Raw genomic sequence first — 25,034 nt, 5'->3', positions numbered from 1 at the left:
CCATAATCCTCCATGAGGTCTACATTAAATAGTATTGTAAAATACCTCCACAATGCTGCATCTATTTTTAACAGTATTTTAATAAGCTGAAAGCAGGTGGCCAATAAAACTGTTATATTTTGTTTTTATAAGTTTTTTTAACCTTTACTTGAAAGCATTTGTGAAGGAGAAACAGAAACAGAGAAACTGCTGTTTTTTAAAATGGGTGCAACAGAAACACTTACAAAAAATGCACCTAAATCATCAGTGTAGCAGCAGGGATAAAATGTGGTCTCTGTAGCACTCAGTGTATCATCACTGTCCAAAGAAAGCCATGTATCTCCATTCAACATGCCAGCTGCTCTTAACGTTGCGTGAAAAATTTCATGATGAATGGACCAATAGACATGCTCTAAAATCACTTGGAATAAAATCTCTTTACATTAACTTACATTGAAAGGTAAGAGTGTTTTTGCCTTCTTCAGTAAAGTTACTATTTTGGAGATACTTGTTTTTCTTTGGCCAGCGATATGAGAGTCAGTTATCTGCTTATGTTGCTATAGCGATGAGCTACAGGAGATGGGTAGTGCCTCAAGGCCCTTCATTTTATAGACATAATAAACACGTTATCAAAGGGTGGAGCACCAGAGACACAGCAGTGATTTCAGTGGATTATAGTCACATTACAGAATTAATATAGGGTCAAAAACGGGGCAGGTCTGTCTGGTTATATGTTCCAGCAGAGGTCATCAAATTGAGAAGAAATTAATTCTTTTATTATTTACTTCTAGATGGAAATGACCTACATTAAATGGTATTTTGAGTTAGTTTTTTTGTTCATAATTCTCACAAAAATACTAAAATCTGATATATCTGATCTTGACATCACTTGACATCATATTACAGGTCACATGTCTGACTCCAAAAAGTAGTGCTAATAAAATGACTTCTGATCACAACGAGGACTTAAACAAGACCAGTGAATGAGTTCTTCACTATGACTGAAAGTGTAGTTGGATTGACCAGCCCTGCTAGTCACAGTAATGTAAAGGTGTTGACTAGCACTTGATGTTTTTTAATCTTTTGACTCATTTGGATCAAACTATTAGCTGACAAGCTAAATGAGCATCAGCATCATCAATTCATGTCCCTTGGTACAAAAATCAATTCAGTTCAGGTGAGCATGATAGTGAGACGTGTGAATGGCTCCACAGGGGGCTGCTGCTTTGAAAGTTTCAAATCTCTTACGCAACAGTATCTACAACACTAGGCCCAATTATGTAATTCCCATCTTGTTGAGCACACCCTTCTGTAGGTGCCTACTGAGAACTGTTGTACGCTCCAGCAAGACAAGTGACACACACCCTGGTCCTATCACCAGCAGTTACTGATTCACTCAATTGGTTTTGCAATAAGCTATGCCAAATAATACGAAAGTGACAAGATACTCTTATACTCCTCCTTCCACCCTCCCTCCTTGAACCACAGGCCACCCTTTATAAATTGACTTTGCTCCATTAAGTCTGCTTCTGTTAAGCTAACTGCATCAGTTAGCTATGGGTCATCTAAAACTTATATTAATTTTAACATGGATAAGTGGCAGCTATACTGCAGGAAACATTGACAACAGGTGAGTTTCTGAAAGAAATTGATGATCACAAATTTCCAAGGCTTTACTGAAATTGAACTAAATGATTAAGTTAAATTTAATAAAAAATGAAAGCTGGCCTTTTCACTTTATTTATACAGTGCATGATGCACTACAATATCTGACTTATGAACGTGTTGATATATCCAAGAGTACACAGAGGTAATAAAAAAATAAGTAAATAAATAAAATTTGTACCAGTGTAACAGACTCATTGTTAAGGTCTAAGTAGACTCATTTATAGTAAACTCTTTAAAAGGCATTGGCAAAAAATAACATTTTTGAATCTGCTGGAGAGATAACAATTTAAAGACATGAGGAAGTGGCACCTCTGAAAGATAAGATACAGAGATCCACGTTCTGCTAACTGACATAAAGGGATGCAGTTTCTTGTTTTATCATTTCTATTTACTGCCTAAGGCTAACATGGATTATAAAGTTGAAATGTAAGCCTAAATCTAGTATAAAAATGTAATATATCATCACTGTTGAAATCAAACCTCCAAAAAAAACTCCAAAAAACTTTACAGTACATAGGAAAAAAAATCTTAAATTTCAATGTAAGTTAATGTAATGATTTTATCTGGCATCAATTTGGAGCATTTCTATTGGTTAATTCGTCATGAATTTCTTGCCACAGTGAAAACAGAAGCTGGCATTTTTCAAATTATGTTTTGTTAGGTTTTTTCCAACAGCGATGATATGTAAATTCACTTTTTTGCTAAATTAGTCAGAATAAAGTGATGAACAGTCTATTATATGAGACCATAAAAATTCTTTAAAGTATTTCCCAGTCAGCACTTCAGTTAACCATACTTATTATAATAATTCTGTTATATACTCCATCTTGAAGATTTAAATTTGACATATGAAGTGCTGAATGTGGTTGATCATTTGTTTATTGAAAGTAGTACTGAGTTTAAAACAGCAAAAGATGGTCAATTGATGACAAACATACAAACACCTGCATGTGAATACAGTACATATTTTACAAATGAAAATGGTGAATTAAAAAAAAATAATAAAAATTTAATGGTGAAAATGAATTTTAGTGTTCTGCAACTAATTTGCTTTTTCTAACTTTCTCTAGATCTGATTTTACTGAACGTGATGGTGGTAAGTGTTGCGGCACTCCAAAATATGAAAAATATGCCATAATTTTTCTTAATTAGTAATATTATATTTTCTAAGTTTATTTTCTTAAGAAAAACCATAAAATATATATATATATATATATATATATATGTATATATTTATTATTTTCACCAATTAACTCAGGCCTGTGTTGAATGTGCTGTTGTTTCATAATAACCTGCCCTTTGGATGGGAACTTTACCCTTTTCCTTACCATAGCTTCAAAGTTCTTATTCCTCCACACAATGTGTTTATCACCTCACAAGTGCTTACACACTCACAAATGCTGTGTGACAGCACAGAACATAACAGTTAAAGTTGTAAAAGGGTGGAGTACAGTAGGCCCAATAAATCTTATCTGTGATCCACGTCCATTTAAAATACATTTACAGAGCGTTTTGGAGATTTTACCAGGAAAATAGAAGAGGAAGTGTTTTTGATTGCATTTAGTAAATAATCTTTAAAAAAACATTGCATAAAGTTTTATGATGTTCATGTTGAGACAAGGACAAGGCCTGTCTATGAACTGCAGAATCATTAGAGAAGTTTCTTGCATGTTCTTACTGAATTATCTACTGTATTTCATTTAAGATTTATACTTAATACTTTGCTCCCCCCCACCTCTAAAACAGCTGTCATAGCCTCTTGTGACTTCAACAACGATGAGGACCCTTTCTGTAACTTCAGGCAAGACACTGCGGATGACAGTGACTGGATTCGCCATAAGGGCCCCACCCCAACATCTAACACTGGACCCAGTGGAGACTATCCTGATGGGAGTAAGTCCCATGTTCAAGAGACCTGTGTTCTGAACATGGATGTGAAACAATAGGTGGACGTAAAACAATAGTTCATTTTTAAGATGGAGAAAATGTCCTTTCCATAAAATACAATTATATGTCATCCAATGTAATCATAACAATTGTTAATAAACAAAAAATAACAATTGAAATCTAGTATGAGAGCACATTATATCATCTCTATATATCGGAATTTTCTGTTTTACAAAAAGAAATTTGGTAAATCAACCCCTATTTCCATCTTCCACAGCTGGATATTACATCTACCATGAGGCCGATAATGTTGCTAATGGGAAGAAAGCACGCTTGCTGAGTCCTGTGATTAACACTGCATCAGCACAGATCTGTGTACAGTTTAAGTACTACATGTACGGTTCCGACGACAGCAACACCTTGACTGTGCTGGCTAAGCGATCTGGCTCAGAGGAAAATCTATGGCGGAAAGTTGGATTCCAGAGTCCGTCATGGCTCGGAGCAGCTATTACTGTGGCCAAACCAGCTGGAGAGCCTATTGAAGTGAGTATACAAGTGGTTCTCAGTTCCATATATAATGTTCTGTCTATCCTGATCCCTCAGATTGGGACTGAGTAGTGGAATACGCCCTGGTGCTCAGCTAGAGCTAGATTGAGCACACTGGAATCTTTGTTGGTCAAAATCTCATATTTATTTAGGTTATTTGATATCATTTGCCTCATATTAAATTAAATGTGAACAAAATATCAAAACCTCCATCAAATCAGCCTCCTACAGACAGATATGAAATGAACTGTCTGGGGCTACAGCTCAATAATCGTCATTAAATGATACATATTGTTTTCCTGATGATACTCACTCAGCAATATAACAATAAATGTTTATACCACATCTTCATTGTACTGCTCAACAAGTTTTCTTATCCTTGGTGTGGCAAGCCTGAGCCAGTTTTGATGTGCCTATAGCTATACACGGCCTTTCTGACTGTTTGATTGTTAAGGCTTCTACAGTACATAGCTGTAAACGTCTTAGCTTTTGCTCAGGAGGTAGTGCAGTCCATACTGACAAGAAAACCAAAATGTTCTTTTTAACATTTGTCTTACTGCATCATGGTTTGATTGTATTACTGTATTGTTTCTCAGATTGTGTTTGAAGCAATGCGTGGGTTCTCCCCATCATGTGATACAGCCCTGGATAACATTGACATCACTGAGGGAGCTTGCCCTGGTACACTCATTCTTCATTAAAATCCAGATTCACAAATTAATTAAAAACTGGTGAGATTAATGCAGGCCTTCTTATCTCTTTGCACAGGGTGTATAGCTGAATGTGATTTTGATGAACTGGATAACCTCTGTGGCTGGACCAATGAGGTGTCAGATCCATCCATTCTAGGCTGGGAGTTCTGGAATGGGCCCACTGAAACGCCTGAAACAGGTCCTGATGATGATTTCTCCAAACCAGGCTGTAAGTTTTCTTCAAAATTCTTAGTATATTTTCATTGTCACTCTAGGTTTATTTTATTTTGTCAGTTAAAACAAATTCTTTCAGACTTGCTTTTAATGTACTATTATTGTCCTTTGCGCTACACAGTACATGCTGTCCAGTATATTTTGATGTCTGTCCTAAAGTCCACCTTAATGTCTTAATTCTGTCAATACAGTTGGAAACTACCTGTTTATGGATTCCTACTCCAGAGTCCCAGGAGCCTCAGCTCAGCTATGGAGTCCATCCACAGCTGTTCCTTCTTCTAATTGCCTCCAGTTAAACTTCCATTACTACTTGTATGGCACTGCAGCAAACATGGAGCTTAATGTTCATGTGGTCACCAGTGGTAAGACTCTCTTCTAAAAGTGAGATGGACTGGCTAGATTTTTAGATTTATTATTATAATGTTTCTACAGATTGTGACAACAAAACAAATACGTTTTTAGGATTCAGTCAGTTAAGTAAGCTACTTGCAATAATTAAATTACTAACAAACTTTAAAATAATTGCTGTGACAACCCTCAGCTGGAGAACTGGGACCACCTATTTTCAGTATCAAAGGAAACCAAGGACAGGGGTGGAAACCAGCAGAAGTCCGTCATATTGGTGCGGGAAACGTTCAGGTATGGATTTGGTTGACTACTTTGCTAACTAACTGAAGTTTAGTTAACAAGCTCTTTCCCAATTCTTGTAAAATAATTTAGTATCATAGTTGTTTGTGATGTTCAATTAACCCAAAAAGGCCATTATACTACAACTGATTTATGCTGAATTTTTCACTACACTCTTACACATAAAGGTTGCTAAATTTAAAGGCTTGTATCATTTTATGAAAAATGTTTTACTGCTTTTGAATTTTTACACTACAGACATTGTAACAATATACGTTTGTAATGTTTAGAAATTTACATTATGATAAATATTAAGTTCAGTTTTATAACCTAAGAATAGCTCAACCAGTTTGCCTTGACGTCTCTGTTAGTATATTAGAAGCCTGTGATTCTAAGGGGTTAATATTACTGTTAGCCAGCTAATAATATTGGCACCTTGCTGGCTAACTCTAGGTAACCCTAGAAGTAGAAGTAGACAGTAACTGACATATATCGCAAGGAGAAGAAATTGTTCCCACTGAAGTTTCACAAGTTTTTACAAAGTGCTGTTATCTTCCTCCCTCATGCCTCTTAATGTGCATGCTTTCTAACTAGAGATTGCATTATATCATGATACAAGGTTCTAGCAATGTGCAATGTGTTTGTCTCAGAAAAGTGATTTTTGTTAGCTGGCTAGTTAAGTTAGGGACCAAGCTGCCTAACGCAAGCAGGTAAACATTTGATAACCACAGAATTTGGTCATTGTTTAGTCTGGTAACTAAATTTTTACAAAGAACTATTCATGCCCTGAAGAAAGTCTATGACTGAAAGCTTGAAAATTACAAAGATTTTTACACAGATTCTTTTGAGACCAAAAATGATTCTTCTATAAGCGGAAGTGGGTTCACAGGCTGGATTCCTGCACATTTTGGTGACTTTCCTGCTCAAATACACCTGATTCAACTTAATGGTTAAGAACAAGGTTTAGTAGTTTCGTCAGAGCAGAGAAATAAAAAAAACGTTGTTGGAATCCAGCCCTCACTTCCACACCCCTGTTATATGTCATTGCTCTAAAGAACACTTTTTAGTTACGGTTGGAAATGTTATTCATGATAGGGATCTTTTTGTTTCAGTTTGTGATTGTTGGTGTATATGGAGAGACTGACAAGACAGACATTGCTATAGACAGCGTCTGTATAACAAGTTGTGAGGGTAAGACTTCCATCTTCTAAGAGACTTGTGATGCATATTTTTAATAAACCCTGCATTCATCATGTATTTTCTCTTCATTTTAGGTGTAATACCAACAGTAAAGCCAACAACACCTGTTTCAACTCCAAAACCTTCAACTCCTCAGCCATCCACACCTAAACCATCAACAGCCCAACCAGCAACACCAAAACCCACCACAGCTGGCCCACCGACACCAAAGCCCTCGACACTCCAACCCACAACTCCAAAACCTACTACTACGTCAACAACACCCGGTAAAAATTAAAAATATTTTTCTCTGAACAATTTATCAAAGTACACAAACATACTTTTAACTTTCTTAATTTTTTCCTCAAACAGTGAAGTGCCCTGATAATGCGGAGTACATAGAGTGCGGTCCAGCTTGTATTCCCAGCTGTAAAGAACCCTCCACCAACTGCACTGGCTCCTGTATCAGCGGCTGCTTCTGCAAACCAGGTTTTGTGTTCCGGGGCAGACGCTGTATTCCCATTGAGCAGTGTGGATGTCTGGATGATGACAACAACTACTATGAGGTGAAAGGAATACACAGTTGATTAAGACAGCTTTGCATTTAGTTCAGTGAATGTAACTTAACTGATTTTTTCCAGCCTGGAGAGATTGTCTTTGGGAATGGCTGCTCCAAGCTGTGTCGCTGTGCAGGCAATTACACCCTGAGCTGTGTGGACAACACCTGTGACCCCACAGAAGAGTGTCGGGAAGTGGGAGGAGTCCATGGCTGCTATCCTAAAGGTGTTGTGAAAACTCTCACTTCAAGATGTGATATTTGAATTATGTTACCCTTCAGGATGTTGTAATATTCCTCACTGCTTTGGATTATTATGGGTTTAACAGTGTCAGCATGCTAAGTTTGTTGATCTCTTCTACCTACAGACACCTCCATCTGTATTGCCTCAGCTGACCCCCACTACACCACCTTTGACAAGCGTAATTATGACTTCATGGGCAACTGCACCTACTTGATGTCTGAACCGTGCAACAGCACAGATGTGCCCTACTTTGCTGTTTATGCTGAGAATGAGAATCGTTTCAACAACCCCTGGGTCAGCTATGTTAGTGCTGTCCATGTCCACGTTCGGGGAGTAAAGGTGTCCATCCTGAAAGGAGGAGTTGTGCAGGTGAGAGAGCAAAGATGTAGGAATAAAGAACAAGTGTAGGAAGTGAATGAAGTGCATTGGATTCTAGAGCAATTTCATATGTTCTGTTTTCCATCTGTTCTCAGCTGAACGGAACGAATGTGAACATTCCTTTGAGTCCGGTGTCTGGAGTAGATGTTTTCAAATCTGGGACACTCTACACAGTGGTCATGGACTTTGGCGTAACTGTTCGTTATGATGGTAACCACTACATGGACATCAAAGTCATCAAAGAGTGAGTGTTGTGTTAAACTGGTAAATATTAATGTTTTGTTAAAACAGCATGTCTTATGTAACATGCTCGTTTGTTTGTGCAGCTATCAGGACAAGTTGTGTGGCCTGTGTGGTGACTATAATGGCAACTATAAGGACGACTTCCGCACCCCCTCTGGTGAACTGGTCAACAATCCAACTGAGTTTGGCAACAGCTGGAACACAGACCCTGAGTGAGTCTTTGATATTGTATTGTACAGGCTGATTAGTTCTTCTCTATACTGAGGAATCCATATTTCCTCAATCCCTCCTGTAACTGTATATGAGATTAAATGGAGATTGACTGCTGTTCTTATTTGCTCTCCAGCTGCAACAAGACCCCAGAGGTCCCACCCACTGGCTGCACAGAAACTGAACAGGACCTTTATGAGAGTCCAGCATACTGTGGTATCATACTGGACAGCAATGGTCCATTTGCTGTGTGCCACCCAAAAGTCAATCCTAATGTGAGTTAATCAGACCAGGTCACTTACATCTAAGCATTTAACGCTAGTCTGTTAATATTAATGCTGTCATTCATTTTAACTCTGTGTGTTTGTGCAGAGTTTCTTCAAAAACTGTGTATATGATCTGTGTGCGCTGGGCGGCCCTCACTCTGCTTTGTGTGAAGCGATTGAAGCCTACGTCAACGAGTGCCAGGACCGTGGGGTCAACATCGGTGCCTGGAGAAACAGCACCTTCTGTCGTAAGTCTCTCAGAAACCATAAAATCACGCTATATCTAAAATACAGACTAGGTTTTGGTCTGCTGTATTTCACTCTTATAGGACGCCACTTTTACAATCTAATGTGAATATGTTTGCTTGTAGCTTTTATCATTACATTAAACTACGATAAATGGGAACATTTTTCTTTTTCAGCTCTTGATTGCCCATCCAACAGCCACTACGACCCCTGCGTCTCCCCTTGCCAGCCTTCCTGTACACTTCCCCCACCCAGTCAGTGCACAGGGCCCTGCTCTGAGGGCTGTGTGTGTGACCCTGGCTACTTACTCAGTGGTGACAAGTGTGTGAAACAAGACACGTGTGGCTGCACGTATAATGGACAGTATTACCAGGTGAGTGTTTATGGATGTTAATGTGTCATAGCAGCTCTCTCGCGTACAGTTCTCTAAAATGTTCTGTCTACTTTCCATGAATTTTAGCCTGGGCAGGAGTTCTACACTAAGGACTGTGATCTGCTGTGCAAGTGTGATCCCCCATTCGTCACCTGCAGTGCTGCTGAATGCCCACCCATGCAGCAGTGTGGTGTGCAGGGAGGACAAATAGGATGTTACCCAGTTGGTCAGTACTGTATAAAACTGTATTATTCATTAGGTTTGAGATTTCATATCTCATTAACAGTTTACTGCTGCTGTTGTTATTCATTTTCTGTAAATTAGGCATTATATCGATATGTCCTTCATTTTCCTCTAGATTTTAAGGATTGTATCATCTCTGGTGACCCCCATTACAACACTTTTGATGGTAAATACTACTCCTTCATGGGAACCTGCACCTACACGCTGGCCCGCACCTGCAGAAACAACACTGGTAAGTACCACCCATGATTTCTGTATGTTAAGTACAAAAAACATTTTGGTTCTCACAGTAATGAATGCACAAGTTTATTAATTTATTAATTAATTAATTCAGCATAAAAATGAAAGTGTTCTAGGCTATAAACCAACATTAACAAATAAATTAAGCTTTCTTTCAGAAACTATAATCAACTGTAAAACTTAATGATCTTTTTTTTTGTTTTGTGTTCTACAGGCCCCTGGTTCTCTGTGGAGGGGAAGAATGAAGAGAGAGGAGTCTCTGGTGTGTCGTATCTGAGGAAGTTGTATGTGACTGTCAATGACATCACTGTGACGATGATGAAGAGCAGAACCGTTTTGGTCAGTATCATTTGATGCCCGTATTTTCTTTTCCCATTGCTGCTGTTTCAACGCGGCATGTCAAGTATAATAAACATAATCTTGTCTTTTAAAGTTTTTTCTTTTCGCACTTTACTTAGCTGTCTCAAGTTCCTGTCATTAAAATTAGCCACATCGTATGATATGAGCAACGTATGTCTTAAATTCACATCTGTATTTTCTCCATCCCTCCAGGTGAACGGACTGAAAGTAGGCCTTCCTCATTCACCCTCTCCACTAATCTCTCTGACCTTGGCTGGCCAGTATGTCATTCTCGCCACTCCCTTCGGCCTGGAGGTGCGCTGGGATGGCAACCACTACGCTAAGATCACTGTGCCCAGGTACTGTTTCAGAGATGAGCTTCACATAATAGTCTAGGTTCAACATTAAGCTGTAAGTTTATAATAAATGTTTGTGGTTATAATTAGTGTTCAAATTCTTTGTAAATTAGCCCCTTAAATTGGCAGGGACCATCAGGGTCTTGGCTTCCATTCCTCACTCCTATAATTTAAGACTAAGTCAGTTTGCATTGTTTTCCAAGTGATATTGCTGTCCAACAGAATAATAAGCCTTAGGTAGTAACAAGTATGGGATTTTAAGAGGTTAAGGCATGAAAGTGAGGTAAGCAGTGAAAACCACTGTTATGGGAAGATGGAGAAAAAGCACAGAGGAACAATTCAGTGAAACACTGATTTTATGAGTTAACAGAGCTGTAAAACGCGAAAGTTTTGCTCGTGTCTGCGAGTTATGTTGTACCTGGCTACACTTAAACGGCAGTGTCTGAACGCGAGTTCGTTGTCAAGTCTGTGTTGTTAAGGATGTGACTGAGAAGGATTTGATCTCTAAATAGGCTAGGCTGAATTTAGGTCCAGAAACAGTTCAAATAGATTTCTCTGACACTAATATGTTGGCATATGGCCCACTGAAGAGGAGAAAGCCACCTGTAGAAGACAACGAGTCTCCATCACCATCCAGTGTTATTTCGGTTCGCTGTAGCTGTAGTTGTAGCTGTAGCTCATTAGCTCATCTTAGGCGGCCTTCGTTACGTTATTCGTCCGACACAAAAACCAACCTATTTCACTCGGCTTTTGCAATGTGTTCCTCTGTGTAATGCTACATGTGTGTGACTCTCCAGTGCTGTCACCTAAATAGGTAAGCCACGGCTCTACATTCATTTCAGTCGAAATCGTTTTTTTTTTCTGTGTAGGCGTTTGTGGTTTTTCTGTCCGCGGTTAACCGGATGTCCAGTTGTGAACTCTGCGGTTACTCTAATATCAGAATTAGTAAAAATGCTCACCCACAGTAAGCAGTAGTAGGTTATAAGGCAAAGAAATGGCTAAGTGTGTAATACAGTTGTCCATAAATGCCCTATTTGGTTTCCATACCTCCTTAAGTAGTATGTCTGTTGAAGGACAGTTTGAAATTCAACTGTTTGATAATGTATAGATAAGCCGGAAGTAAATGCTAATATACTAAATAGAAGAGGATTTGTGCATAAAGGCTGATGTGTGATATTCAGTGGTTCACAGTAATTAAATGCCAGTGTACATTTTCTAATACTTAAGAAATGTAATATAATATTAATTTATGTATAATACCTTATTATCAGATTCCACAGACTGTTCGATAATCCAGAGGTTGACCCTCAGAGACATACTTACAGTGTACAATCACCCTGATCGGGGGTCACAGTATAAACATGCAACTGTAAATTTTGTTACACTCAGTATTGCAATCCAGCACATCTCTGTGTGTCTTCGCTATAGTGAAGTATCCATTAATCCAGGAAAAAATGTAACCTGTATCATAGTAAATAAGTCTGAAATTTGGAAGACTTTTCAGAATTTCAGTCAAAAGCACTAATTCAGGAAACACTATGATCTGGGTAACTGTTTACTGGGTAAGTCCCCAAAACATGTCTTGAGTAATCCCCTATGGTCTCTCTCTCTTTCTCTCTCTCTTTTTTAGCACCTACTATGAGCAGATGTGCGGTCTGTGTGGAGACTATAATGGAAACCCCAACAACGACCTCACCAAGCCAGATGGTTCTCTGGCTGACAGCGCAAACCAGTTTGGCAATAGCTGGCAAACTGATGAAGACGAAGATGACACGTTAGTTTCTGTTGTTTTTCCTTACCGTATTTGTGTCATGCATCTGTATCTATAGCGTTTTCATTCCTGTAAGGAATAGGCCCAATCAGCTTTTATTAATCATATAACTTCCAGGATAATTCACAAGGTATGATGTTACTGATGTCTCTGTCAGGTCAGTTCATGTGAAGATGGCTTAAAGTGTATCTCTGTAACACCGTGTTGTCAGGTGCAAGCCTGTGATTCCACCTGAGCCACCATGTGACCCAAGCCTAGAGGCTGAAGTGTCCAAACCAGAGAACTGTGGGAAAATCACAGACTCCACTGGACCATTCAGGTGAGAGAATCTCACACAAATAAATTTCACGACATTTAAGGAACACATAGTGAAAGCAGCTGAAAGTTTGTTCTGTTTACTCGCAGTCACTGGTTAGCTTACACTCAGCTCCGACTGTAAAGGTGGATTATCTCAGTGTAAAAGGACGGCAGCTGTTTTCCTGCATTGACACTGTTGTGGAAATTTGTGTTTGAAGAACAGGCTGGTTTAACATGTCTGTTGTTATATACTCGACTCGGCCTCCCAGATAAATACAGATAATTGTGACTGTTAATAGGCTATTAGACTATTAGTGAATCATTTCAATTAATTCACTGTCCTCATCCACCGTAATGAACCTGCTTTGTTCCTAACACACAAAGGATAAAAACTATGTGTAATTTTGTACAAAGTGCGCTCAGAAAAAGGATCGCACACAGTCTGTTAAGCTGGCTAATATGCATTTTATTTTATGCATTCCCAAATGATTTATGAGCTCCTAGTCTGAAATTTAGCCGTCAACATTCACCTAACACTGTTGCGACTGTGGAAAGCACACCAATACAAGACAAGTGCAGCAGGCAAAAGCATTTATGGTATTTATTTTTAAGAACATTTTATTTCTGAACTTCTACATCATCCAGTTAGTTAAAGTATTTTTCATTGTTCAGGGAGTACGTCAGTCTGTAGCTCTGGTTCCACTGTGTTTTCCCCAAATACGTAACGTTAACTTAGTTCCTGAGGACAGAAAAAATCCCCGAGTGTAGAATCAAACTGGTATTTACATACAAAAAGCACTACTAAACAGTGCACAGCCGATATTTTAAACTGGTCTCTCTCTCTCGTTTTGAAGAACCAGCGCATTTACACAGCTAGCCAGCTAGCTAAGCTAACTAATGTTAGCTTCACCTAGTTACAAACACACAGCCTGTCAAGTCACCTTAGACAAGCGAACTGCCAAATTTCACCACAGGAACAATTTCTAGATATCTGAACACAAATATGCTGAATACTTTACACAAACTGCCTTCCCGAATAGGACAGCCTTCGTCTTGAGAGCGTGCAAATGCTGCCTTAAAATCCTGCCTACTTAGACAGCTGCCTCCCGATTGGAACGCGCCAACTCTATCTCAGTTTTATTATTCAATCATAATTTTCCCCCAAGTTCCCAAGTTTACTCTCTAATTCAATAGAGGAAATATTATAAAGTTTCTGAGCTATCCTTAGTGGTCTTGTGGGTTTCTTTTCCAGTTTGTTATTCATTTAAATTAGACTGAAAACACTCCAAAAACAGGTGAGGAAGACAGCATGATGACTATTGTGAATTTTAAGTTATATAAACCTCTCATTCTTTCTCATCTTTTCTTAAGACAAAATTTTGAAAATTGAGGTATGATAAAATTATCTGCTGATACTTGTGGAGAATCCACTACGTTTGTACAGGTGTATTTATTTGATACAAATTATAAAAAGTAAGGTATGTATGGTTATAAATGATTTTTGCCCTTGTAACTATATGTGACTATATTTCTTTTTCTCTCTTCTCTCTCTAATTGTTTATCCCTCTCACCACTGCTCACCCTACTTCACACACAGGGATTGCATAAAGGTGGTGGACCCTCTGCCGTTCTTCCAGAGCTGTGTGTTTGATATGTGTCGCTATCAGGGACTCCAACAAACCTTGTGTGATCAGCTCCAGGCTTACACTGATGCTTGTCTCAGTGCAGGAGCACCAGTTCACCAGTGGAGGGAGCCAGACTTCTGCCGTGAGTCTTGCCAACAATATACCAACATAAAGAAAAATTTCAGCAACTCTATAGAAAGCTGTTCTCTGCTGGTGGCAGTAAAGCACTTCCTTGTAGAGTTTGATGCTTAAGATTACTTGTGTCTCTGTTTGACCCAAAATGAAAGCTTAATTTTTAGTATGAAAAAAATCATGAATATTGCTGGTAGGGCCAGATAATATGACAATGTTATCATGAACAATTACACCACAATGTGTCACAGTATTGTGAAGTGAGATGTTAAGTACAGATAGCATTTGATAGTGTTATACACATTAAATGTGGCACTACTTTGTCTGTTCCAACTTATCAGAGGACAGAAAAAATAAATATGGTGACATATCGTGTATCGTGATATTACATTTTTGCCACGTCAGCCCCCTCTAATTACCAGTGTTGTTCTATGGACAAATACAAATACAACCACAAGGTCAAAAGAATTCAACAGCCTTAATCCACAAACTCCAAAAAATAAAAAGATGTGCCATTTTCCTGGTTTCACGTTCTTACATTAAGTTAGTTTTGCTTGTATTTTTTCTCTACAGCTCTGGTTTGTCCTCCGAACAGCCACTACTCTACCTGTGTGAGTTCATGTCCAGAGACGTGTGTAGGTGTGAGCGGACCCCCTGGCTGCGGAGAGAAGTGTGTTGAAGGCTGTGAATGTGACCCCGGCTTTGTCCTGAGCGGCAGCCAGTGTGTTCCTCTCAAAGACTGTGGCTGTGTGGACTCTGATGGCTCCTACCATCCTGTGAGTGTCACACAGTGAGAAAACCCACATTTAAATGCTTTGTCTGAATTTCTACACCACAGTACTGCTATGACCTGTATTTTCTACTGTACTGTAATTCAGTAGTACTGTTTATTCAGAGTCTTCCGCTCAGTTTCTTTACATTTTTGTGTGGTTTAGCTAAACGAGAGCTGGTATCTGAAGGACTGTGAGCAGCAGTGTGTGTGTCTGGGTGGAAAAATCATCCAGTGCTACAACACCAGCTGCCTCTCTACAGAGAGCTGCGTACTGCAAGATGGAGAGTACATCTGCAAACCGAATGGTAAAGCATTTTTATATACAACATAAATAAGCGTACAAATGTATGCACTCAGAACACTTAACGCAGAACATAAATGAAATATATACAATCAATTCTGAACTGCAGATACAGCATCAACACCACAGCCAACAACTCCAAAACCCACCACAGCTGGACCTTCGACACCAACACCCTCAACACCTCAACCAACAACTCCAAAACCTACTACTACAGCAACAACAGCACCTGGTAAAAATGAAAAATATTCTGGTCTAAATAATGTGCCAAGCAGTGAAACCATTTTTTAACAATTTTACTTTTCTCCTCAAACAGTGAAGTGCCCTGATAATGCGGAGTACATAGAGTGCGGTCCAGCTTGTATTCCCAGCTGTAAAGAACCCTCCACCAACTGCACTGGCTCCTGTATCAGCGGCTGCTTCTGCAAACCAGGTTTTGTGTTCCGGGGCAGACGCTGTATTCCCATTGAGCAGTGTGGATGTCTGGATGATGACAACAACTACTATGAGGTGAAAGGAATACACAGTTGATTAAGACAGCTTTGCATTTAGTTCAGTGAATGTAACTTAACTGATTTTTTCCAGCCTGGAGAGATTGTCTTTGGGAATGGCTGCTCCAAGCTGTGTCGCTGTGCTGGCAATTACACCCTGAGCTGTGTGGACAACACCTGTGACCCCACAGAAGAGTGTCGGGAAGTGGGAGGAGTCTATGGCTGCTATCCTAAAGGTGTGTGTGATATTTGTCTTGAATTATGTTACCCTTCAGGATGTTGTAATATTCCACACTGCTTTGGATTATTATGGGTTTAACAGTGTCAGCATGCTAGGTTAACTGAAGTTCTTTGTTTATCTCTTCTACCTACAGACACCTCCATCTGTATCGCCTCGGCTGACCCCCACTACACCACCTTTGACAAGCGTAATTATGACTTCATGGGCAACTGCACCTACTTGATGTCTGAACCGTGCAACAGCACAGATGTGCCTTACTTTGCTGTTTATGCTGAGAATGAGAATCGCTTCAACAACCCCTGGGTCAGCTATGTTAGTGCTGTCCATGTCCACGTTCGGGGAGTGAAGGTGTCCATCCTGAAAGGAGGAGTTGTGCAGGTGAGAGAACAAAGATATCATGAGTGTAGGAAGTGAAGTTGTATCCTACAGCAGTGTCGTAAGTTCTGTTTTCCATCTGTTCTCAGCTGAACGGAACGAATGTGAACATTCCTTTGAGTCCGGTGTCTGGAGTAGATGTTTTCAAATCTGGGACACTCTACACAGTGGTCATGGACTTTGGCGTAACTGTTCGTTATGATGGTAACCACTACATGGACATCAAAGTCATCAAAGAGTGAGTGTTGTGTTAAACTGGTAAATATTAGTGTTTTGTTAAAACAGCATGTCTTATGTAACATGCTCGTTTGTTTGTGCAGCTATCAGGACAAGTTGTGTGGCCTGTGTGGTGACTATAATGGCAACTATAAGGACGACTTCCGCACCCCCTCTGGTGAACTGGTCAACAGTCCAACTGAGTTTGGCAACAGCTGGAACACAGACCCTGAGTGAGTCTTTGATATTGTATTGTACAGGCTGATTAGTTCTTCTCTATACTGAGGAATCACATTTCCTTTTCCCCTCCTGTAACTGTATATGAGATTAAATGGAGATTGACTGCTGTTCTCATTTGCTCTCCAGCTGCAACAAGACCCCAGAGGTCCCACCCCCTGGCTGCACAGAAACTGAACAGGACCTTTATGAGAGTCCAGCATACTGTGGTATCATACTGGACAGCAATGGTCCATTTGCTGTGTGCCACCCAAAAGTCAATCCTAATGTGAGTTAATCAGACCAGGTCATTTACATCTAAGCATTTAACGCTAGTCTGTTAATATTAATGCTGTCATTCATTTTAACTCTGTGTGTTTGTGCAGAGTTTCTTCAAAAACTGTGTATATGATCTGTGTGCGCTGGGCGGCCCTCACTCTGCTTTGTGTGAAGCGATTGAAGCCTACGTCAACGAGTGCCAGGACCGTGGGGTCAACATCGGTGCCTGGAGAAACAGCACCTTCTGTCGTAAGTCTCTCAGAAACCATAAAATCACGCTATATCTAAAGTACAGACTAGGTTTTGGTCTGCTGTATTTCACTCTCATAGGACGCCACTTTTCCAATCTAATGTGAATATGTTTGCTTGTAGCTTTTATCATTACGCTAAACTAAAATAATTGGGAACCTTTTTCTTTTTCAGCTCTCGATTGCCCATCCAACAGCCACTACGACCCCTGCGTCTCCCCTTGCCAGCCTTCCTGTACCCTTCCCCCACCCAGTCAGTGCACTGGACCCTGCTCTGAGGGCTGTGTGTGTGACCCTGGCTACTTACTCAGTGGTGACAAGTGTGTGAAACAAGACACGTGTGGCTGCACGTATAATGGACAGTATTACCAGGTGAGTGTTTACGATTGTTAATGTGTTCTAGTGACTCAGCAAATTAGTGAAAGGTGTAGTTCTTTAAGATGTTCTCTTTTCTCTCTATGAATTTCAGCCTGGGCAGGAGTTCTACACTAAGGACTGTGATCTGCTGTGCAAGTGTAATCCCCCATTCGTCACCTGCAGTGCTGCTGAATGCCCACCCATGCAGCAGTGTGGTGTGCAGGGAGGACAAATAGGATGTTACCCAGTCGGTCAGTACGTTATTATAGAACTGTATTATTAATCAGGTGTGAGGCAGATTTAACTTGTATTGCAAAAGAAATGTTGTGAGTTCATCTCTCTTTTACTGGCTTTTAGACTTCAAGGATTGTATCATCTCTGGTGACCCCCATTACAACACCTTTGATGGTAAATACTACTCCTTCATGGGACTCTGCACCTACACGCTGGCCCGCACCTGCAGAAACAACACTGGTACGTAATGACGGTTTCTCTCTTTTGCATTTAAGTACTATATAGTTATAAGTATATACTAGTAGTACAGTAACAAAAACACCTGTTTAATGTTGACGGATAAAAAGAGAAAAACAGTTATATGTAAAACGAATGATAAATTTTAATGTTTTGGGGAGCTAAAACCACACAAACATTATAAGTGGACCTCAGATAAAAAAAATAAAATATAAGTGAATGTAGGATGTAGGCCCTTTAAGAAACGACATTTAGTTTTTTTTAAATATTTTTACACATCATAATTATACACTAGGCCTGAGAGATATCTAAAAAAAAAAAATAGCAGAATATATTCTAGTAAGCAAACCACAATTATGGATTCTGTTAGCCCCCCACTCCAATGGACGTTTCCGCTCCAGGCTCAACTTACTTTCTATTCTATTTGAACTTCATATTTTATATGTTTTAGTTGGTCTATTATACACATGACAAAGTGCAGTGCTGTGTGTCCAGACTAAGTCATACATTATATAGGCTTTGAAATGACCTAATTCTTTCAAAAATAATGTACAATGTGTTGGACACGTATATACTCTGTCAGGTTTCATTGATTGGTTTCTGTGTTCTGCAGGCCCCTGGTTTTCAGTGGAAGGTAAGAATGAGCAGAGAGGAGTCCCTGGTGTATCGTATCTCAAGAAGTTGTATGTGACTGTTGATGGCATCACTGTGACGATGATGAAGAGCAAAACCATTCTGGTTCGTATAAACTGTTGAGCGCACAGACATTTGTGTTTTTCATGAGGTGTACGATTGAGTTGCTTGGCAGAATTAGATCACATTCTATCTAAAAGCTTCTAAAGCTGGAATTCACTAGAGAGGAAATATTTAAGTTATTTCTGACTTCTGTTTTTTTAATATTTTTTCTCCATCCCTCCAGGTGAACGGACTGAAAGTAGGCCTTCCTCATTCACCCTCTCCACTAATCTCTCTGACCTTGGCTGGGCAGTATGTCATTCTTACCACTCCCTTCGGCCTGGAGGTGCGCTGGGATGGCAACCACTACGCTAAGATCACGGTGCCCAGGTACTGTTTCAGAGATGAGCTTTACGTACTCAGCCTTGGGTGTATAATGGATGTGACTTTGTATGCCAAACAAAAAACGATAGTTGCTGTTATTTGTCTAAATGTTGATCAGTGGCTAAATACACATTTTCAGTTAATGGCATCATTTTTAGGGAATGGCGTCACACTTTTTAAAAATAAACTTCTGTCTAAGTTTAAATGATGATGCTGAATTTTTTTTAATGGTTTTCATAGTAATTTCTCTTTCTCTCCCTCTGTCTCTTTCTCTCTCAGCACCTACTATGAGCAGATGTGCGGTCTGTGTGGAGACTACAATGGAAACCCCAACAACGACTTCACCAAGCCAAATGGTTCTCTGGCCAACAACGCAAACCAGTTTGGCAACAGCTGGCAGACTGACGAGGACGAAGATGACACGTTAGTTTTTATCGTTTTTCCTCAACCTATAAGTGTCATGCCTCAGTGTCTGTGGCTTTTTCAAGCCAGTGAGGAATGAGCTTTTATTAATCGTACAATCTTCATGTTAATTGAAAAGGTGTAAAGTCTCCCTCTGGTCAGTTCATATATGAATCGTTTAATTTGTAAATCTATACCATTTTGTTTTCAGGTGCCAGTCTGAGGTCCCACCTGAACCAACATGTGACCCAAGCCTGGAGGCTGAAGTGTCTAAACCAGAGAAATGTGGGAAAATCACAGACTCCACTGGACCATTCAGGTGATTGAACCTGCTTTATTTGGTTAGGAAATGCACGAGTAGTCCGTTCAAAAAATTGTACTGACTACTGCACTTCTTGATAAATCTCTCTCTCTTACCCTCTTTATCCCTCTGTCACACACAGGGATTGTATAAAGGTGGTGGACCCTCTGCCGTTCTTCCAGAGCTGTGTGTATGATATGTGTCGCTATCAGGGACTCCAACAAACCTTGTGTGATCAGCTCCAAGCTTACACTGACGCTTGTCTCAGTGCAGGAGCACCAGTTCACCAGTGGAGGGAGCCAGACTTCTGCCGTGAGTCTTGCCAACAAAACACTAGCATTAAACACATATTTAGTCACTCGCAGAAACAAAAACCTCTACTGGTGGTGGCAAAGCACTTTCTTGTGATTCTCTGATTTCCTCTAAGTGTTTATTCGTGGACAAATACAAGCTCATGTTACCTTCCAGTTTGTAGGTTAACCATGATGTCAGGACAGTCTAACAGCCTTAATCCACAAACTCCAAAAAATAAAATATGTGCCATTTTCCTTGTTTCACTCTCTCTGATAAGTCAGTTTTGCCTGTATTTTTTCTCTACAGCTCTGGTTTGTCCCCCGAACAGCCACTACTCTACATGTGTGAGTTCTTGTCCAGAGACGTGTGTAGGTGTGAGCGGACCCCCTGGCTGCGGAGAGAAGTGTGTTGAAGGCTGTGAATGTGACCCCGGCTTTGTCCTGAGCGGCAGCCAGTGTGTTCCTCTCAAAGACTGTGGCTGTGTGGACTCTGATGGCTCCTACCATCCTGTGAGTGTCACACAGTGAGAAAACCCACATTTAAGTGCTTTGTCTGAATTTCTACACCACAGTACTGCTATGACCTGTATTTCCTACCGTACTGTAATTCAGTAGTACTGTTTATTGAAAGTCCTCCACTCAGTTCCTTTACATTTTTGTGTGGTTTAGCTAAACGAGAGCTGGTATCTGAAGGACTGTGAGCAGCAGTGTGTGTGTCTGGGTGGAAAAATCATCCAGTGCTACAACACCAGCTGCCTCTCTACAGAGAGCTGCGTACTGCAAGATGGAGAGTACATCTGCAAACCGAATGGTACAGTATTTATATCTGCAACAAAGAGAAGCCTAGAAGTGTATGCACTCGGAACACTTAACACAGAACACACATGAAATATATACAATTATATATATGGTTTGATCTCTGTTCCTCTTTCCCTTTATCAATTCTGAACTACAGATACAGCATCAACACCTCAACCAACAACTCCAAAACCCACCACAGCTGGACCTTCGACACCAACACCCTCAACACCTCAACCGACAACCCCAAAACCAAGTACAACAACAACAGCACCAGGTAAAATATTCATATTCAACACTGAAGGAAACTGCTTAAACAGTGCTCTAAATTTGCATGATTCACATGTGTACATTTGCTTCACATGAATGAAATATGTTGCATCAACATAAAATGAAAGAATGAAATGAACCTTTTAGCCAACTGTGTCTGAACACATCGGAATTAGACCTCCGCATTTAACCCATCCGTGCAGTGAAATACCACATACACACTAGTGAACACACACACACTAGGGGGCAGTGAGCACACTTGCCCGGAGCGGTGGGCAGCCCTATCCACGGCGCCCGGGGAGCAGTTGGGGGTTAGGTGCCTTGCTCAAGGGCACTTGATAATTACATAATTACTATGTGTAAGTACTTACAAAAGTTGATGTGACATATTTAATTTGTGTGGAACTGATGTGCAGGTTTGATTCATGTAAATTCAACAACTTTTTGAGTGCAGTGTATCAAGCGATGCAAACATTTTTTTTAACAATTTTACTTTTCTCCTCAAACAGTGAAGTGCCCTGATAATGCGGAGTACATAGAGTGCGGTCCAGCTTGTATTCCCAGCTGTAAAGAACCCTCCACCAACTGCACTGGCTCCTGTATCAGCGGCTGCTTCTGCAAACCAGGTTTTGTGTTCCGGGGCAGCCGCTGTATTCCCATTGAGCAGTGTGGATGTCTGGATGATGACAACAACTACTATGAGGTGAAAGGAATACACAGTTGATTAAGACAGCTTTGCATTCAGGTCAACCTGAGTTGTTGGTCGAGGTGTTGAGGGTGTTGGTGTTGAAAGTAACTTAACTGATTTTTTCCAGCCTGGAGAGATTGTCTTTGGGAATGGCTGCTCCAAGCTGTGTCGCTGTGCAGGCAATTACACCCTGAGCTGTGTGGACAACACCTGTGACCCCACAGAAGAGTGTCGGGAAGTGGGAGGAGTCTATGGCTGCTATCCTAAAGGTGTGTGTGATATTTGTCTTGAATTATGTTACCCTTCAGGATGTTGTACTATTCCACACTGCGTTGGTTTACTGTGGATTTAACAAACAGTGTCAGCATGCTAGTTTAACTGAGGTGCTTTGTTGATCTCTTCTACCTACAGACACCTCCATCTGTATTGCTTCATCTGACCCCCACTACACCACCTTTGACAAGCGCAGTTATGACTTCATGGGCAACTGCACCTACTTGATGTCTGAACCGTGCAACAGCACAGATGTGCCTTACTTTGCTGTTTATGCTGAGAATGAGAATCGCTTCAACAACCCCTGGGTCAGCTATGTTAGTGCTGTCCATGTCCACGTTCGGGGAGTGAAGGTGTCCATCCTGAAAGGAGGAGTTGTGCAGGTGAGAGAACAAAGATATCATGAGTGTAGGAAGTGAAGTTGTATCCTACAGCAGTGTCGTAAGTTCTGTTTTCCATCTGTTCTCAGCTGAACGGAACGAATGTGAACATTCCTTTGAGTCCGGTGTCTGGAGTAGATGTTTTCAAATCTGGGACACTCTACACAGTGGTCATGGACTTTGGCGTAACTGTTCGTTATGATGGTAACCACTACATGGACATCAAAGTCATCAAAGAGTGAGTGTTGTGTTAAACTGGTAAATATTAGTGTTTTGCTAAAACAGCATGTCTTATGTAACATGCTCGTTTGTTTGTGCAGCTATCAGGACAAGTTGTGTGGCCTGTGTGGTGACTATAATGGCAACTATAAGGACGACTTCCGCACCCCCTCTGGTGAACTGGTCAACAATCCAACTGAGTTTGGCAACAGCTGGAACACAGACCCTGAGTGAGTCTTTGATATTGTATTGTACAGGCTGATTAGTTCTTCTCTATACTGAGGAATCACATTTCCTTTTCCCCTCCTGTAACTGTATATGAGATTAAATGGAGATTGACTGCTGTTCTCATTTGCTCTCCAGCTGCAACAAGACCCCAGAGGTCCCACCCCCTGGCTGCACAGAAACTGAACAGGACCTTTATGAGAGTCCAGCATACTGTGGTATCATACTGGACAGCAATGGTCCATTTGCTGTGTGCCACCCAAAAGTCAATCCTAATGTGAGTTAATCAGACCAGGTCATTTACATCTAAGCATTTAACGCTAGTCTGTTAATATTAATGCTGTCATTCATTTTAACTCTGTGTGTTTGTGCAGAGTTTCTTCAAAAACTGTGTATATGATCTGTGTGCGCTGGGCGGCCCTCACTCTGCTTTGTGTGAAGCGATTGAAGCCTACGTCAACGAGTGCCAGGACCGTGGGGTCAACATCGGTGCCTGGAGAAACAGCACCTTCTGTCGTAAGTCTCTCAGAAACCATAAAATCACGCTATATCTAAAGTACAGACTAGGTTTTGGTCTGCTGTATTTCACTCTCATAGGACGCCACTTTTCCAATCTAATGTGAATATGTTTGCTTGTAGCTTTTATCATTACGCTAAACTAAAATAATTGGGAACCTTTTTCTTTTTCAGCTCTCGATTGCCCATCCAACAGCCACTACGACCCCTGCGTCTCCCCTTGCCAGCCTTCCTGTACCCTTCCCCCACCCAGTCAGTGCACTGGACCCTGCTCTGAGGGCTGTGTGTGTGACCCTGGCTACTTACTCAGTGGTGACAAGTGTGTGAAACAAGACACGTGTGGCTGCACGTATAATGGACAGTATTACCAGGTGAGTGTTTACGATTGTTAATGTGTTCTAGTGACTCAGCAAATTAGTGAAAGGTGTAGTTCTTTAAGATGTTCTCTTTTCTCTCTATGAATTTTAGCCTGGGCAGGAGTTCTACACTAAGGACTGTGATCTGCTGTGCAAGTGTAATCCCCCATTCGTCACCTGCAGTGCTGCTGAATGCCCACCCATGCAGCAGTGTGGTGTGCAGGGAGGACAAATAGGATGTTACCCAGTCGGTCAGTACGTTATTATAGAACTGTATTATTAATCAGGTGTGAGGCAGATTTAACTTGTGTTGCAAAAGAAATGTTGTGAGTTCATCTCTCTTTTACTGGCTTTTAGACTTCAAGGATTGTATCATCTCTGGTGACCCCCATTACAACACCTTTGATGGTAAATACTACTCCTTCATGGGACTCTGCACCTACACGCTGGCCCGCACCTGCAGAAACAACACTGGTACGTAATGACGGTTTCTCTCTTTTGCATTTAAGTACTATATAGTTATAAGTATATACTAGTAGTACAGTAACAAAAACATCCTGTTTAATGTTGACGGATAAAAAGAGAAAAACAGTTATATGTAAAACGAATGATAAATTTTAATGTTTTGGGGAGCTAAAACCACACAAACATTATAAGTGGACCTCAGATAAAAAAAATAAAATATAAGTGAATGTAGGATGTAGGCCCTTTAAGAAACGACATTTAGTTTTTTTTAAATATTTTTACACATCATAATTATACACTAGGCCTGAGAGATATCTAAAAAAAAAAAATAGCAGAATATATTCTAGTAAGCAAATCACAATTATGGATTCTGTTAGCCCCCCACTCCAATGGACGTTTCCGCTCCAGGCTCAACTTACTTTCTATTCTATTTGAACTTCATATTTTATATGTTTTAGTTGGTCTATTATACACATGACAAAGTGCAGTGC

The 25,034-nt window shown here is 40.3% G+C and overlaps 1 protein-coding gene across 1 annotated transcript in view; it reads left to right on the top strand.

The window, feature by feature from the left end:
* The first annotated feature begins 1,499 nt into the window (after positions 1–1,499).
* The window catches only part of zanl (zonadhesin, like), a 55,340-nt gene continuing 31,805 nt past the window's right edge, over positions 1,500–25,034 (top strand). Inside the window, exons 1-56 of the mRNA XM_036597540.1 lie at positions 1,500–1,609; positions 2,718–2,743; positions 3,394–3,540; positions 3,812–4,077; positions 4,677–4,761; positions 4,849–5,001; positions 5,198–5,368; positions 5,548–5,645; positions 6,746–6,824; positions 6,908–7,099; positions 7,185–7,378; positions 7,454–7,595; positions 7,737–7,981; positions 8,086–8,234; positions 8,317–8,445; positions 8,580–8,718; positions 8,816–8,957; positions 9,132–9,328; positions 9,416–9,554; positions 9,687–9,803; positions 10,026–10,150; positions 10,364–10,509; positions 12,137–12,280; positions 12,489–12,596; positions 14,172–14,341; positions 14,905–15,107; positions 15,267–15,408; positions 15,514–15,636; positions 15,721–15,914; positions 15,990–16,131; positions 16,270–16,514; positions 16,601–16,749; positions 16,832–16,960; positions 17,094–17,232; positions 17,330–17,471; positions 17,646–17,842; positions 17,940–18,078; positions 18,185–18,301; positions 18,912–19,036; positions 19,218–19,363; positions 19,637–19,780; positions 19,971–20,078; positions 20,203–20,372; positions 20,661–20,863; positions 21,023–21,164; positions 21,309–21,428; positions 21,931–22,124; positions 22,237–22,378; positions 22,521–22,765; positions 22,852–23,000; positions 23,083–23,211; positions 23,345–23,483; positions 23,581–23,722; positions 23,897–24,093; positions 24,191–24,329; positions 24,436–24,552. Coding sequence (XP_036453433.1) covers positions 1,536–1,609; positions 2,718–2,743; positions 3,394–3,540; positions 3,812–4,077; positions 4,677–4,761; positions 4,849–5,001; positions 5,198–5,368; positions 5,548–5,645; positions 6,746–6,824; positions 6,908–7,099; positions 7,185–7,378; positions 7,454–7,595; positions 7,737–7,981; positions 8,086–8,234; positions 8,317–8,445; positions 8,580–8,718; positions 8,816–8,957; positions 9,132–9,328; positions 9,416–9,554; positions 9,687–9,803; positions 10,026–10,150; positions 10,364–10,509; positions 12,137–12,280; positions 12,489–12,596; positions 14,172–14,341; positions 14,905–15,107; positions 15,267–15,408; positions 15,514–15,636; positions 15,721–15,914; positions 15,990–16,131; positions 16,270–16,514; positions 16,601–16,749; positions 16,832–16,960; positions 17,094–17,232; positions 17,330–17,471; positions 17,646–17,842; positions 17,940–18,078; positions 18,185–18,301; positions 18,912–19,036; positions 19,218–19,363; positions 19,637–19,780; positions 19,971–20,078; positions 20,203–20,372; positions 20,661–20,863; positions 21,023–21,164; positions 21,309–21,428; positions 21,931–22,124; positions 22,237–22,378; positions 22,521–22,765; positions 22,852–23,000; positions 23,083–23,211; positions 23,345–23,483; positions 23,581–23,722; positions 23,897–24,093; positions 24,191–24,329; positions 24,436–24,552 — 8,389 coding nt within the window. The 5' untranslated portion in view covers positions 1,500–1,535. The remainder of the gene's footprint in view (positions 1,610–2,717; positions 2,744–3,393; positions 3,541–3,811; positions 4,078–4,676; positions 4,762–4,848; positions 5,002–5,197; positions 5,369–5,547; positions 5,646–6,745; positions 6,825–6,907; positions 7,100–7,184; positions 7,379–7,453; positions 7,596–7,736; positions 7,982–8,085; positions 8,235–8,316; positions 8,446–8,579; positions 8,719–8,815; positions 8,958–9,131; positions 9,329–9,415; positions 9,555–9,686; positions 9,804–10,025; positions 10,151–10,363; positions 10,510–12,136; positions 12,281–12,488; positions 12,597–14,171; positions 14,342–14,904; positions 15,108–15,266; positions 15,409–15,513; positions 15,637–15,720; positions 15,915–15,989; positions 16,132–16,269; positions 16,515–16,600; positions 16,750–16,831; positions 16,961–17,093; positions 17,233–17,329; positions 17,472–17,645; positions 17,843–17,939; positions 18,079–18,184; positions 18,302–18,911; positions 19,037–19,217; positions 19,364–19,636; positions 19,781–19,970; positions 20,079–20,202; positions 20,373–20,660; positions 20,864–21,022; positions 21,165–21,308; positions 21,429–21,930; positions 22,125–22,236; positions 22,379–22,520; positions 22,766–22,851; positions 23,001–23,082; positions 23,212–23,344; positions 23,484–23,580; positions 23,723–23,896; positions 24,094–24,190; positions 24,330–24,435; positions 24,553–25,034) is intronic.

This window comes from Colossoma macropomum, unplaced genomic scaffold (genome assembly GCF_904425465.1).
Source record: "Colossoma macropomum unplaced genomic scaffold, Colossoma_macropomum, whole genome shotgun sequence".
Lineage (NCBI taxonomy): Eukaryota > Metazoa > Chordata > Actinopteri > Characiformes > Serrasalmidae > Colossoma > Colossoma macropomum.
Note: the sequence above shows the minus strand (reverse complement) of the source record. Positions and strands in the feature narration are given on the sequence as shown.